This window comes from Musca autumnalis, unplaced genomic scaffold (genome assembly GCF_047663935.1).
Source record: "Musca autumnalis isolate F117 unplaced genomic scaffold, ASM4766393v1 scaffold_4, whole genome shotgun sequence".
Taxonomy (NCBI): domain Eukaryota; kingdom Metazoa; phylum Arthropoda; class Insecta; order Diptera; family Muscidae; genus Musca; species Musca autumnalis.
The window spans coordinates 151,868,850-151,884,278 of record NW_027411977.1 but is presented as its reverse complement, the minus strand read 5'-3'; the positions used below and the strand labels follow the sequence as shown (position 1 = coordinate 151,884,278).

The following is a 15,429-nucleotide window of genomic DNA, read 5'->3' as shown; positions in this document are numbered from 1 at the left end:
GTTGAGAACTTTATTTGGAAGATTTTTGCAAAAGGTTACTTGGTTCAACTCCCAATAGTGTAGCCGATACTGACCAGAATTTCAGCAATTATGTAAAATTTTCTATATTTTATAGATTTAAATGCCCTAGATATAGTTTTTCTTATGTGGTTTTTTCAAAAGATAAGTTCTACTAGTTTAGGGCTACAATATTGCTAAATACAGCAAAGCCAAATTCCTATTCGTTTCTGAGATAAAGGCCTGATAAATGCAAAAAAGTGTATATTTAGCCCGGTTTAGATGAGGCCATAAAATCTGAACTGGATCTGGCAGGACAAAACCCTACCAGGGTTTTTGTAGTCTAAATATGTACTTTCAAAAAATGCATACTAGAAGTTGTTTGCATTTTCAGTGTTGCATAGTGTTATCATCATTTTCTACAGGAACCGATTTGTGCAAAATATTATATCGATCGGATTGTAAATGTGCTTTTCAAGAGTTTTAATCTACTTTTAACATACATACATTTCCCCTATGTGCGTCGTGTACAATATGTATTGGGCCTCACAACCGCGGTATTAACTAATTGCGGCAGATCGATTATATGGTTGTAGTTATAAGATATAAACGAAAGACAAAATTCAACTCAATCTCCAACCAATCGTAAAACCTTCATTGCATAGCACTCCACTGGATACAACGAATGTTGGCTTCGACAAACGTCGTTATTGTGTTTCAAATATCTCTTTTTTATTTAGCAAAACTGTCTGGCGCAGGTTAACTCAACTACGTATGAATGCTTAAATTCTGATCATTTTTTCCACAGAAATTCGAAATCCTCTTGTCTGTTGCGTTTGATATAAAAAGCTCTCACCTGAAATTGATGTTTTCATTTGTATTCAATATTCAATTATGAAACAACCGTAACAGCATAGCGGTCGTAAAACAAGCCACAGCAACCAACCGGGTTTGAAGAAAACGAGCAAAACAATAAACAATACGAAAACGTTTTTATAGTAAATTCCCGCCTTAATATAAAATAAAAACAAAAAATAGTATTTGTTTAATTAAATTGTGTGTGACTAGTTTGAAAAAAATTACAAAGAACGTGTGTTTGTTCTCAAAAGCCAAGTTTTGAACTGGCAAAAGCATATTACAATATTTTAACCATTTGTGAAATTGCATTCAACACTTTGTGCTGAGGAAATATTGAATCATGCTCCTTAAGGTGAGTTTTTCTTTCTCTTATCGTAGTGTTGTTGTACAAGAAAACGTTAAGGTTTTTCCAACGATGTTCTTTGTTTACGGTTGGAATTTAAAAAGGCCGCAAAAAATGGTGTTTACTGTGTGGATATTTCTTCCAAAAATAAGTTACTCTTTTCGCGTTTTGGTTCTCACTTGGAAATGCTAACATTTCCGTATTTATTATTAAGACATCTCAGATTTCACTGAATTCCCGCGCGCTCTTGCCAGTCTGATCAAGTAAACAAATAAATGAATGAATGAATATTCACAATCACTCCGGTTTTCAGAAAATGTAGCATAAGTCGACTTATGTAAATTTTGAGTCAAATGTACCACCTAGTTGCACTTCATGTTTTTACAAAAATGTGTGCATTGTCTTAAGACAAAATTACATACAAATGCACGTATGTATGTATACTGACATATCGCTCCTTTACTCAAAGAGTGACATAACTAAAAAATGCATTTTCTGAGTTAGCAATTTTTATTTTTTCTACGACTTCTACTTTATCTTGTGTCAAATATTCATGCTGCTATATCTAAAACTCGACGAGTTACAGCTCATTTTCTGCGAGTTTCGTATAATTCAACACAAACGTTTTTTGAGTTTATGAAGGACTAAAACACTTCAAATCATGCTTGATCATGCACAGAAATTTAACACTGATATCTGGCTATCTGGTTGCAAAATATTGTCCAAGTAGTTATTTTAGTTTTAGTGTAATAATCTTTTTAAGGAGGGAAGTCGAATTTCAATCGCCAACTTAAAACAAGTTTTTCTCGAAACTTGATTTTTCGAGATGTGTCACTCTTTGAGTAAATGAGCGATATGTTGTTTCATCTTAAAAAATTATACATTTTTTCATGTTTGATTTTTGAGTTTAAGAAAAAAATAATAAATATCACAAACAAACATTTTTGAAAAATAAACTAATTAATCTTCCCAGGATACATTTTTGGTAATATTTTATTTGTATTAAAAAGCAACAAAAATCTATTTAATTCTAATGGACATTAATAAACAAATATAGGCAAAAATCACGTTTTTGCGTTCCTGAAATTTTTTCACTTTTCGACATATGCAATTTTCTGTGAAAATCACATATATATAAATCGTTTAGTGATAGTAGCGTTTGATTAGATCGAAAATTAATTTGTCGATCAACATTATCCACTTTATGAACTGTTTTATTCTAAACTTTTGAGAACTACTACTCTTTGGGCCATTCTTAAAAGTTTCGATTGTTATATTTGAACGATATCGGAGATCAATCATTTGTTCTTTCTTTCAATTTCAAGCTTCTTGGAAATTATCCTTAACCTTAACAAAACAAAAAATAAGTAAAACATAATTGACAGCATTTTCAGTTAACTACTGACCCACTACTGGCTATAGCGGGATTCTGTAATCTTTTTTCCAGTTAACGAAAGTTTTCGGGAAATTTATAAGGTTTACAATAAATTTTGACAATAATTTCCTTGTCAAAATTTAAATTTGGCAAATCTCTCTGCACATGGGACCTAATTACCTTTCAAAATCCTTTCTCATTGACAAATTTTGATGTATCGGACTAGCCATCAATGAATGAGCTGTAACGTTTTATCCATACCTAAATAACATCACACTCACATTCCATGTGTTCAACATTCAGAGGTGAGATATTTGACATATATGATATACACAATTACGAAAAAATAAGACACTAGGTACACTAGGCTTATGTTTTTTTACAACCTCGTATATTTTGATGGGTTTTTACCTACGAATTTTTTCAACAGTACTTTTGGCAATTTGTGGTCACAGTAAGCAGATAGACAGTTTGGCAAGTAATTGTTTTCAAACTAAGAAAACGAACACTTATCATACATTAATTAGTGAAAATGGCAAATAGTTCTGATAAAAATGTCGGGTTTTTTGCAAAAATTAGTTGGTCGAATTGTTTAAGACCAGATTAAATGCCTAAATAAAAAATTAGCCCACGTAGATCAACAATAATAACCAAAACTAATAATTAACATGTTATACAAGGTGGCAACCAAATGTTTTCAAAATGTAATGAAGGTTTCAAAATACCCCATTTTTCGGTAAATACTTAAAAATCATGACATTTTATGACTTTTATTCTTAATAAGGATTAACTACTAACAAGTATCGACAATATTAGGTTATAATATCCCTACTAAGAGAGTTATCATATGGTCCAAGGAGGTACCAGATCGTATTACGTGTAAACAAAGTCCTATAGGTCTCAAACCGGGAATATTTGAAAACTAAGACGTTTTATGAGTTTTTTAGTTCTCCAGGTTGGACTGCCATCAATTACAATAAATATTGCCCACAGAATAGCTTGAGGGTTGCCAGATCGACTAAAAAAGTAACAAGTCTTATTAATAGTAAACGGGACCACCTAGGCCCACAACCACGGCCTACAAGTGGTTTTGGTTTGGTTATATTTTGGTTTGTTTTAAGAATGTCCTTATCCCTCAAGTCGATGTCAGTTAAATAAACAACTTTTAAGACGTGATTATGGGCCTAGGTTGTCCCGTTTACTGTTAATAAGACCTTGTACATTTTTAATCGATCTGGCAACCCTCCTGATCGAGTTATTCTGTAGGCAATATTTATTGTAATTGATGGCAGTCCATCCTGGTGAACCAAAAAACTCATAAAACGTCTTAGTTTTCAGATATTCCCGGTTTGAGACCTATAGGACATTGCTTACATGTAATACGATCTTTGGACCATATGATAACCCTCTTAGTAGGGATATTATAACCTAATATTGTTGATACTTGTTAGTAATTAATCCTTATTAGGAATAAAAGTCATAAAATGACATTTTGAAAACATTTGTTTGTCACCTTGTATAACATGTTAATTATTAGTTTTGGTTATTATTGTTGATCTACGTGGGCTAATTTTTTATTTATGCATTTAATCTGGTCTTAAACAATTCGGCAACCTAATTTTTGTAAAAAATTAGAAATTTTTATCACAACTATTTGCCATTTTTAACTAATTAATGCATGAAAAGTGTTCGTCTTCTTAGTTTGAAAACAATTACTTGCCAAACTGTATGTATTTCATTTCATATCCTATGTAACCTTATTTATTATATCATATCAATTAAAAGTGATTTGTGTGTGACCTTATTCAGTATTTACATCGAATAAAAGTTATTTTAGTCATTAATAGGCAAACATTTTTTTCATTCGTGCAAAAGGAAATATTCGTTTGAGAAAAAATGTTTCATTTCGTAGTAATTTTTCACAAAAAAAAAAAAAAAATATAATTTCAAGTGGTTTGTGCCGGACCATTTTAATACTTAATTGGAATAAACATTATTTCAGTCAATAATAGGCAAAAGTTCATTAATTCTTGCAACAGGAAATCATTTTTGAGAGAAAAGGTCAAAAAGTCATAACACTAGTATACATAGTTCACAATCAATCTAAAGGTCGCAGATAAAGTCCAATACTGTGAACATTTTGTAAGTCAAAGAAAATCATTTAGGATGATGAGCTGATTTAGCGGGTGAAATCGAGCACATCTTTTGTATAAAAAATAGAAAAACTTAATTTTAGTAAATTTAAATATATTTACGTAGGACATATTTTGGCAAAACCGCTTATATGTATATGGTAAAAATAAAACTTTTTTGCAATTCAATTAAAAAAAAAAAAAATGTGAGCACATCTATGATTTTTGGTATAGCGATTAGGAAAAATTATAGCGGTTTTTATTCTCCTATGAAGAATAAATATTTTAAAATTTCTTATTTGTTGTATTGAGCAAATCTTATTATATAAAAGAGCTTAGTGATGAGTGAGTGAGTGATGGCCAGACTGACACATCATTGCCCAGACGAAACCGCTAAGACTAGAAAGTTGTTCAAAGCAAACGGGAAGAGCTAGAATTACGAAATTTAGAAAGATGTACCAAAGGGTTTTCGGAAATTCGACCTACTCGTATAAGTGTACAAAAATCCTACAAGTTACTTAATTTGCTACCAATTGTATATTTTGGACGGATATAGCCACAATCTTGAAATTTGGTAAGGGAATTAATGGTATTGGATATTTTTACTTATGTCTACGAAAAGTACTTAATGGTACTAAATTTAGTACAATTCGGATTTGGATGAACGGTTAGAACTGAAATCCCGAAATTTGGAATTAATTAGGATTGAGATATGGAGATAGATTTGGAAATTCGTACTTATGTGTACGAAAAGTACTAAATTTGGTACAATTTGGATTTGGATGAACTGATAGAGCTGGAATCCTGAAATTTGGAATTATGATTACTGCTAAAGTGTAGAACTGAGATATGGAGATGGTTTTGAAAATTCGTACTTATGTATACGAAAAGTATTAAATGGTACTAAATTTTGTACTGCTTGGATTTGGGTAAACGAATAAAGCTGAAAACCTATAATTTGGAATAATGATTGCTGTTGGGGTATAGGATTGATGTGTACCAAAAGTATTAAACGGTACTAAATGTTGTCAATTTGGATTTGGGTGAACGAATAGAGCTGGAAACCTGAAATTTGGAATTATGATTACTGCCAAGGTGTAGAACTGAGATATGGAAATGGTTTTGGAAATTCGTACTTATGTGTACGAAAAAAACTAAATGGTACTATATTTGGTACAATTTCAGTTTTGGAGAATGGATGGAGTTAGAATCCTCCTATTTGGAATTAATATTACTGTTGAGTGTAGGATTGACATATGGAGGTAGTTTTGGAAATTCGTACTTATATGTACGAAATGTGCTAAATTTGGTACAATATGGATATGGGTGAACGGATAGAGGTGAATTTCGCCAATAAGATTACTGTTGGAGTGGAGGATTTAGGCATTTTTGGGAATTCGTTTTTATATATACTAAATTTGGTACTATTTGGATTTGATTCAACGGATGAAGATGGAATCCTGAAAGTTGAAAATAAGCTTACTGTCGGAGTTTAAGATTGTGGTAGTTTTGGAAATTCGTACATATTGCGTACGGAATGTTCTGAATGGAACTAAATTTGGTTCAATTTGGATTTGGGTGAAAGCATAGAGCTGGAATCCTTACATTTGAAATATAGATTGCTGTTGAAGTGTCATTCAATTTCCTTTGTACCCCGCGTGAACGGATCTAATGAGACCTTCAGCAATCGAATCCAACCACTTAAACCGCGGATATAGATACCTTGGAAATACGAAAATCAGCAAAAATGTATTTTGACAAATCGGCGTATTATACCGCGATTTTCTTTAACATTTTTTACGTAAATGGAATCCTTTATACGCGATTATAATATTTGCGAAAACGCGTGTCATAAATTACAGAGATTCGCGAGTAATATGGGTTTTTTACCAAAAATAGAATGTGGAAGCACATCCGCGGTGTGATGCAACTGGTGCCACTCTTTGACCGCTGAGTGAAACATCGAAATATGCATAAATATTGAAAGAGATTGATTCGCTGTATCCAAAAACGGATGCGCATCAACTAATTTTAACTAATTCGCGAATAATAGGCTTTTTAATTTCCACATTTTTTGAATGATTGTAATTTCAATATTACTCTTAATTTCCTATCCTTATAAGTTATCACAGTAAGCAAATAAGCTTTTACGATGGTAAACCATATTTCTTGATGAAGTTTTAGCAGTACACATTAGTTATTGTATGGAATTTTAGCGAAATAGTTGGAGAACTCCCAAATATTTTTTTTCTAATTTTTCGAATCAAACCAAAAAATATATTTGCAACAATAATTTTTTCTCTTTTGTTGTTGCTATAATATGCAATTTATGTACCCAATCTCTATAAATTTGGCATCATATTTTTCTACGCATTTTTAATTTATATTTTCAGGGTTTGTATGCACTCTGGGGCAGGATAATTTGGATTTACTTCAACTTTTTTTATTATTTGTTGATTTTCCGCGAAAATAATAATAAATTTAATAACTATTTAAACATCTACGAATAGATATAGAATGCTGTTAACGATTTATGCATACATTTTCTCAAAACAACAAATAAGATATTTTTAAATATTTTTTCTTTATATGCGAATAAAAACCGCTATAACTTTTGCGCGCATCGTCCAATTTTGTGAACGGGATCAGATTTTTTTTTCTTAACCTCTATGCCAAAAATAGTATATGTGTTCGCAAATTTTTTTTTTAATTTTTTTCAAATGGAATTGCAAAGGATTTTTGGTTTTTGGCATATACACTTTCATACCGGCAAAATGTGTCTATCAAAATAATGTTCTTAGACACCAGAATATTTGTCTGCCCGTCTGTCTGCTAGAACGCACGATAATTCTCGAACGGATGAACCGATTTGGTACAAAATTTGGCCTCCGTAATATTTTGTCCAAAGATGGGTTATATCGGCCCACTCCTTCAGGTATCTCCTCCACAAAAGTACGAAAATGTTCGGAAAAATTGTGCACACAATAACTTTTGAAGGGAGTAACCGATTTGACCCACACTTTGCTTATTGTGAAATTTCTACCGGTCAACTCCTTCGGGTACCCCACACACAACATTTCAGAAAAGTTCTAGGACCTGCTCTGGAATCGATTTGATTTTTGTTGTTTGTAAAAACTTGTATTCGCCGTCCCCAATACGTCGGTAGGTACAAGTTTCATCAAAGGCAAGTTCATACTTCCTGATAAAATGGCTCGGAAGCTGTAAAAACGCCTATGGTACCATGTGAAGTGGCTGTAGCGCACGATAACTCTCGAACGGATCAGCCGATTCGGTCCAAAATTTGTCCTTCGTAATATTTTGACCAATCTTTAAATTCGAAGATGGACACTATCGGTGCGCACTTTCCGGTATTCCGGATACTTTGTTTACTTGTTTTCGTTCCCCCAACAATTTAAAATTTTCGACTTATGCAGTTTTTCGTGAATAAATTATAATTCCATTATAAATCAATACCAATAGGCAGACGATTATTAAATACTTATATTTTTTAAATCAGCAGCTCATTATGTGGTCGACTTCGATGAGTGTGAAAATATTCAAACTTGTTAGCATGATTTTTTTATTAACACATTAAACTGGTCATATCTAATTAAATTCGTGTTTGTAGCGTCTTTAACTGTGTCAATATGGTAATCCTTAACACGTTTAAAACCAACCAACATAATATTTATTTTCACATGTGAATATTATTTAATTAACTGGATTTAGTGAGCAATGAAAAAACGTAAACCGATTGGTATATGTAATATTGATTAATGACAGCTAAAATTGACCCTCGTCTAAATAAATTTGTTTGTCCAATACGGTGAAAGTAATCACGTGAATTATGCAATTTTGTTAGTTATAATTAACAAAAAATAGAATTAGAATTTATTAACTTGGTAAAAAATCTTATACAACCCAATAATTGGGAATTGAACCTAATATATCGATAACACTGCTCAACAAAATTGAAAAAGTTGAATGTTTCAACCGAAATTTTTGTTGTTTCTAAATGAATTTTTCTCTATCAGCTCTTGTTCTTGAGATATAGCTCAAAATCGGTTTTTACGAGTTTTATCCAGAATTTCGTTATTTCCGGATACAAACAAATATTTTTTGTGGATTTTTCGTCATCGGGGGAAGTCATAGGATCTTCATATGGCAATGCGGATATGCTTAGGGCGTCTACTATGTAGTCCAGTATTCAAATATATAATATAAAGTTCATTTACTTTTCGATGGCAGTCTTCATGATGATTTTTAGGTTATGGCCGAATCATGGGCGCTATGAACTTTATATTATATATTTGAATACTGGACTATATAGTAGATGCCCTAAGCATATCCGCATTGCCATATGAAGATCCTATGACTTCCCCCCATGACGTAATTACAGCTTAAAGTGCGCAAAATATGCAATTTTTACAAGGTCCGTCGTATGTTTTCTATATTTTTTCGTTATTTCTATGTTTGTATCGAACGTACAACATCTCCTTAATATATTAGTGTCGAAAAACACACAATAAAATATTTGTTTATATCCGGAAATAACGAAATTCTGGGTAAAACTTGTAAAATCCGATTTTGAGCTATATCTCAAGAACAAGAGCTGATGGAAAAAACGGTGACCGGATTTGAAAATAACTCGTCGAATTCATTTAGAAACAACGGTTGAAACAAAAGTCGTGTTTACCAGTGTAATATGTGTCAACTTCGATTTCAGCAAATTTGGCCCTTATTTCAACGTCCTACCTACAGTTGAGACGTGAATTTTGAAGTAAGCTCAAATAAATTCATTAGACTGTAAATTAGGTTTTGGTATAACCATCACGGTGCTCTTGAAACAATTTTAAATGGAAGGTGCTTACACCTTGGAAGTTATTGCGGATTCTGAAACTACAATGTTCATAGATGAGAAAAATCAAAAAACGAAAAAAAATCACCGGAGCGCTTTTTAAATAAATCGCGATTTAAGTTGACATTTTTAGGGGTTGTTTATGTTTTCACGATTTTGCTTAGAAACCGCAAGTGCTATCAAAATGGGACTAAAGAAAATGATGTAGCTATAAAAATTCTACAAGATTGACCTTTATTGTATTCTCGTCGAATTTACCCTTTGTGAGATATAAAAGTTCGAATTGGGACAGTTCAAATTCAATTCAATTCTGTATCGCCCCCTTATAAAACAATGTCATGACTGCAAATTCCCAACTTAAACTTATATATCTAAAAAAAATGGTACAACTTAGGATAAGTTTCTTAAGTAAGTTTTGTTTTCTCTGGTCCTATATCGATAAGACTTACCGTATTCAAGCAAAATCGCGAAACCCTAACAAAAAACCTAAAAATGTAAACTAGGCTTCTTTATCTCAAAAATGGTACAGACTGGGAACAAATGATAAACGTCAATCCTCTAGAAAATTTTCACAGCTACAACATTTTCTTTAGCGCCATTTCGATTGGACTTGCGATTTCCAAGCAAAATCGTGAAAACCTAAAAAACAACTAAAAATGTGAATTTTGATCGCGATTTATTTAAAAATCCCTACAGCGATTTTTTCTTGTTTTTGGATTTTTCTCATCTATGAACATTGCTGTTTCAGAATTCACAAAAACGTCCCCTGTTTTAGCGGTTTTCTTCAAAAGTTAGTTAAGGCGCACCCTTCATGATATTGTTTTATAAGGGGGCGATACAGTCAGTGCATTGTCTCAATTTGAACTTCTATATCTCAAAAATGGTAAAGACTACGAAAATATCATAAAGGCCGATCTCGTAGAGAATTTCATTCATAGCTACAACATTCATAGCTACAACATTTTCTTTAGTTCCATTTTGATGGGACTTGCGGTTTCTAAGCAAAATCGTGAAAACCTAAACAACCCCTAAAAATGTCAATTTAAATCGCGATTTATTTAAAAAGCGCTCCGGCGATTTTTTTTGTTTTTTGATTTTTGTCATCTATAAACATTGTAGTTTCAGAATCCGCAAAAACTTCCTAGGTGTAAGCAAGAGCACCGTGCCATTTTTTAATTTTTTTCTCAAATATTATTTAATTTTGCGCGAATCAACGAACTTTTGCTCTGTAATGACTTAAATAGCGTTTATTTAAATTAAATATTGAAAAAACTTCCGTACAAACAACTTCGATACATTTTTTATACCCTATACCACAATGTGGAAAAGGGTATTATAAGTTTGTTTTGGTAAAAATTCATGTAACACTGCGAAATATTCGTCGGAGACCCCCAATGTGGTATACCAATCTTCATATCTTGACGAGATAAAGCGATTTTGAGATGTGTGTCCGTCCGTCCGTCTGTCCATTATAAATTGCAAACACGCCCCAGGCCGCAATTATGGACCGATCGTCACGAAATTTTGTATGGAGGTCGGGTTCAGATCAGAATAGATCCCTATTCTTATTGGTGATGATCGTGAAATATTTAGCGGGTGAAATGGACCAAAAACATAATATTTATCGAATTTTCTAGCGGCTCTGTAGGTCTCAATAATAGTCCGATCAACGCGTAATTTTAAATAAGGTAAGAGTATATCACAAAGGAGAAGCTTGCAATTTGAGATGGCGATTGGATAATATTTAGAGGGTTAAATGGACCAATACTTCTGTGTGAAAATTGTGAAAATTTTTATATACAGCTTATATCTTAATTCCTGGAAGTGACATTCCGGACAAGTGAGATATACTTGAAAGTGGAACGCTTGACCTTTCAATTGATGCCAATTATGTTGGTGTGCATGATCAGATAACAGAGTTACAACCTAATATATTCCGTTATTTGTTTGTAGTGTAAAAATAAACTCGCCAGAAGTCGCAATTATACATCAATAGTCACGAAATTTTGCATCGGGTAAGAGTATAGGTCGAAAAAGATGCCTACAATTTTGAATGATGATCTGATATTTCTTAGCGGGTGAAATGGACCATTACTTTTGTATGAAAATATAAAAATTTTATTTTTTGTCGATATTTTAATTCCTTGAGGACATATGGTAACATGGGGCGCCTTCGCCACGTTTTTTTCAAAATGTTCTCATATCGACATTATTAAAGTTTTTCCAAATATTATTTTTGGTAAGAATATTAGCATGTCTTGAATATAAGTATTGATATATAAATGATTATAATTTTGTTTTTAAAATATTATTTTTGAGAATTTACAAAATGTCTAAAAAGTGGCGAAGCCTCCCCACCCATGGGGTAGCTTCGCCATCGATATAGGACATATAGCAACGGACTCTAAAACTGACATTTACAATACTACCTCCCCAAATATCAACATTATGCATAAAAAGAATATGTTTTCTATTTAATAATCAAAAATGATTCTAAAATTTACAAAAAGAAACATATTCTAGCCGTTAATTGAAGTAGGTACTTTGAATTTAGGCATAAAAATGCAATTTTTGCCAAATTAGATAGGTTTAGCACAATATTTGATTTCAACTTCACATTATAGCGTGGTATATCAATAGCAGAAACAATTTAAGTGAAACCTGACATATTTCTCACATTAACCCACAACACCCCTATCATGGCGTAGCCGCCCCACCCCCTACATAGTTCATAATATGAATATATTGACATTTATAATTACTTTTATCATGCAATTTTTTTGTATTTATATTCTTCAGTAGTTGTCTATTAACGGTATAAAATATAATTTTGATATCACAAAAGGTATACAAGATATCACAAAATATACCTACCATGAATATTTTTCTCAATACCCCAAAAACATGAAACCGCGTGCATCAGCAATCATATATTTGATAGAAATGCCAATTTTTGGGAGATGAAAGATCTTCGTTAAACTCACAATTTTCCCTTTAACGGCTTTTCTGTAACAGTTATAATTATCAAGAAAATCGGTGCTGGCGAAGGCGCCCCAGTGGCGAAGCCGCCCCATGTTACCATATATATTTCGCAAAGTAGCCTATATATGAAAAAAACTACTGACCTTTCCTCTGATGTAAATTGCAATAAAGTGTTTGCCAGATAACGGGCCTACTGCCTAATATATAATGGGTTCTGTGTAGAGAACCACATTTTTATCCCATGCTACATATTGTCTCTCCAAAAGTTAATGTAACACCACGAAATATTCGTCCTAGACCCCTTATTTGGTATGCCAAACTTCATATCTCGACGAGATAAAGCGATTTAGCGATGTGTGTCCGTCCATTAAAAATTGTAAACTAGCTTAAGGCCGCAATTATGACCGATTGTAACGAATTTTTTTGATGAGGTTGGGTTCGGGCCAGAATAGAAATGATTAGTTTTTGGTGATGATCGTGAAATGTTCAGGGGATGAAATGGACCAAAAACAAAATTTTAACCAATTTTGTAGCGGCTCTGTAGGTCAAAATAATAACCCGCAAAATTTTAAACAGAGTTTGAGTTTATGATAAAGAAGAAGCGTACAATCCAACGTGAAGATCAGATAATACTTAGCGGTTTAAATGGACTGAAACATTTGTGTGAAATTGGTAAAAATTTCAATAACGTAGCGGTTAAACAACGGAAGTAGTAGTACTACATAAGTGGGTTTCAATACATTTTAGTTTGTGTGAACTAAATTTCCTATCCTGCTATAAAAATGTCTTTGTCATGCTAGATAACTTCTTGGTTTCGGTCATAAGTACTATACATTACATCTCTGATATTTGATAATTAAATTTTCACAATCATTGAAAAGAAGTTCCCTGGAGAGCGATTGTCCAAGGATAGTGGTATAGGGTATCCCATGGTCGGCTCCGTCCGACTATAGACTTTTCTTACTTGTTTATTTTTAAAATCAAATTTAAAAATTATGTTAGCTTTGTTCCAGAACTTTCCCGTACACAAAAAAGTTGTAAAATTGTCACTTCTCTTTAAACAAAAATGGCGCTGAATGACGCTCTCTTTAAAAACTTTTTACTCGACGAATTTGAGCGTGTATAAAATAGTAACGTGGCTTTTAATTGGCTGGTATGCCGACTTTGACTTTTGTTCCAGTTTTTTTACGTTTTATCCATTTTTCCGTTCCCACACGTTTTGAATAAAGTTGTACTTGTATCTCATTTTTCACAGTTCGCTCTTTTACTTCTTTTACCATTAAAAAAGTACGAGAACACACATTATATATATATATATATATATATATAAAAGTTGTCATACTAACAAAGAGATTGTTTAAAGTTAAGACTCTAATGCAAGTTGATACTAAAATACGAAAATATATTTTTTTTAGAAAGACGAGCGATTGTATTCTTGTTAGACTTGTGTCGTTCATGAACGAACCGGTTCAAAGGAACGATTCCGTGAAAAGAACGAACGGATCCGTATCCAGCACATTCTTTTATATCGTTCATTTAGATCCCTGATGGCCAAGACATTGCTGCTTACAAAGATTTAAGATTTATTTGGCCTTTCATTTACAAACGTTTATAATTAGATCACTAGCATCACAAATTTGCACACACACAAAGTGGCTCATATCGTTTCGTTTGAACGAAAAAGAGCCAACGAACGAAGTGAACGACCTGGATCTTTTTGGTGAACGGAATGAAAAAGATCGATCCGCTCAATGAACGAGATTGCCCAACACTAGTTCTTGTGCGGTCACATTTATTAGAACCTTGTTTCCCTTTTGTTGTAGCAGCATATGATGCTGGATTGGCAGCCGCTGGTCGAAACACTTGGTTTTGGGTCAACACGGTACGAAAGAACCTGCTGCTGTGGGATTGTTCGTTTTCCTGTATCATAATTTTTATTTGAGATTAGATAAAATCTTATATTTTAATACTAACCTCTATAGTGGAAGTCTGTAATTCATTTTTTGAGTTACCGACAAAAATCGGTGACATTAAAATGCAAAATTATATAGCAACTGCTTTACTTTGGTTGTAAAAAATTTCGTTAATTACCGAAATTATAAGCATTTTAATTTTACCGATATATGTCGGTAACTCGAAAAATGAGTTACAGAATTCCACTACTTATTTTTTTTTTTTTTTGAATTTTCAAATCATTATGTTCTAAAGTTTTTTATCGAATCACTTTGTACTTGAAATTTTATCTAATCTAAAATAAAAACTCATTTAAAATGATACAGGGGTAAAATTTTGTAAAAAGACATCAATCAGCTTTTCGCTTCATTTCTTCGCTTTCCAAATGTCAAATTATAAAGGAATTCCAGAGCCTCTTTGTAATTCTATAATTTGCCTTTTGGAAGAACTTATTGAGTTCCGCGGCTGTACTGCGATTCTCTAACACATTTTTTGAGTTGCCGACAAAAATCGGTAAAATTAAAATGCTTATAATTTCGGTAATTAACGATATTATTCAATAAGTTAGCGATACATATAAAACGTAGTCGTAAAGTTCTACCGACAGCAACGGTGTTGTCAATTTTTATTTGAATTTTTTATTCATAATTTTGCGTTTTAATGTTACCGCATTTTGTCGCTAGCTCAAAAAAAGAAGTAAGAGAATCGCGCTACCGGATTCCTGTTCTATAAAAATTTGAAATGAAAAATATTTTCTTTATAATTTTTTTCATTTGACAGTTTTTTCCTTTATAGAAGTTTTCATTTCACACTTTCATAGAAACAGATACACATCTTCATCAAAAATATGTTTAAATCTGTTGTAGATCTATTGTTGATAGTCGTAACTACTTTCACATCAACTTACTAAATCATTATTATGGCAAGGACA

At 32.4% G+C, this 15,429-nt stretch overlaps 1 protein-coding gene across 1 annotated transcript in view; it reads left to right on the top strand.

Moving 5' to 3' along the window:
- Positions 1-858: 858 nt before the first annotated feature.
- Positions 859-15,429, top strand: part of Ilp8 (Insulin-like peptide 8) — a 52,864-nt gene continuing 38,293 nt past the window's right edge. The window contains exon 1 of the mRNA XM_073984210.1: positions 859-1,207. Within this exon, the coding sequence (XP_073840311.1) occupies positions 1,196-1,207 (12 nt within the window). The 5' untranslated portion in view covers positions 859-1,195. The remainder of the gene's footprint in view (positions 1,208-15,429) is intronic.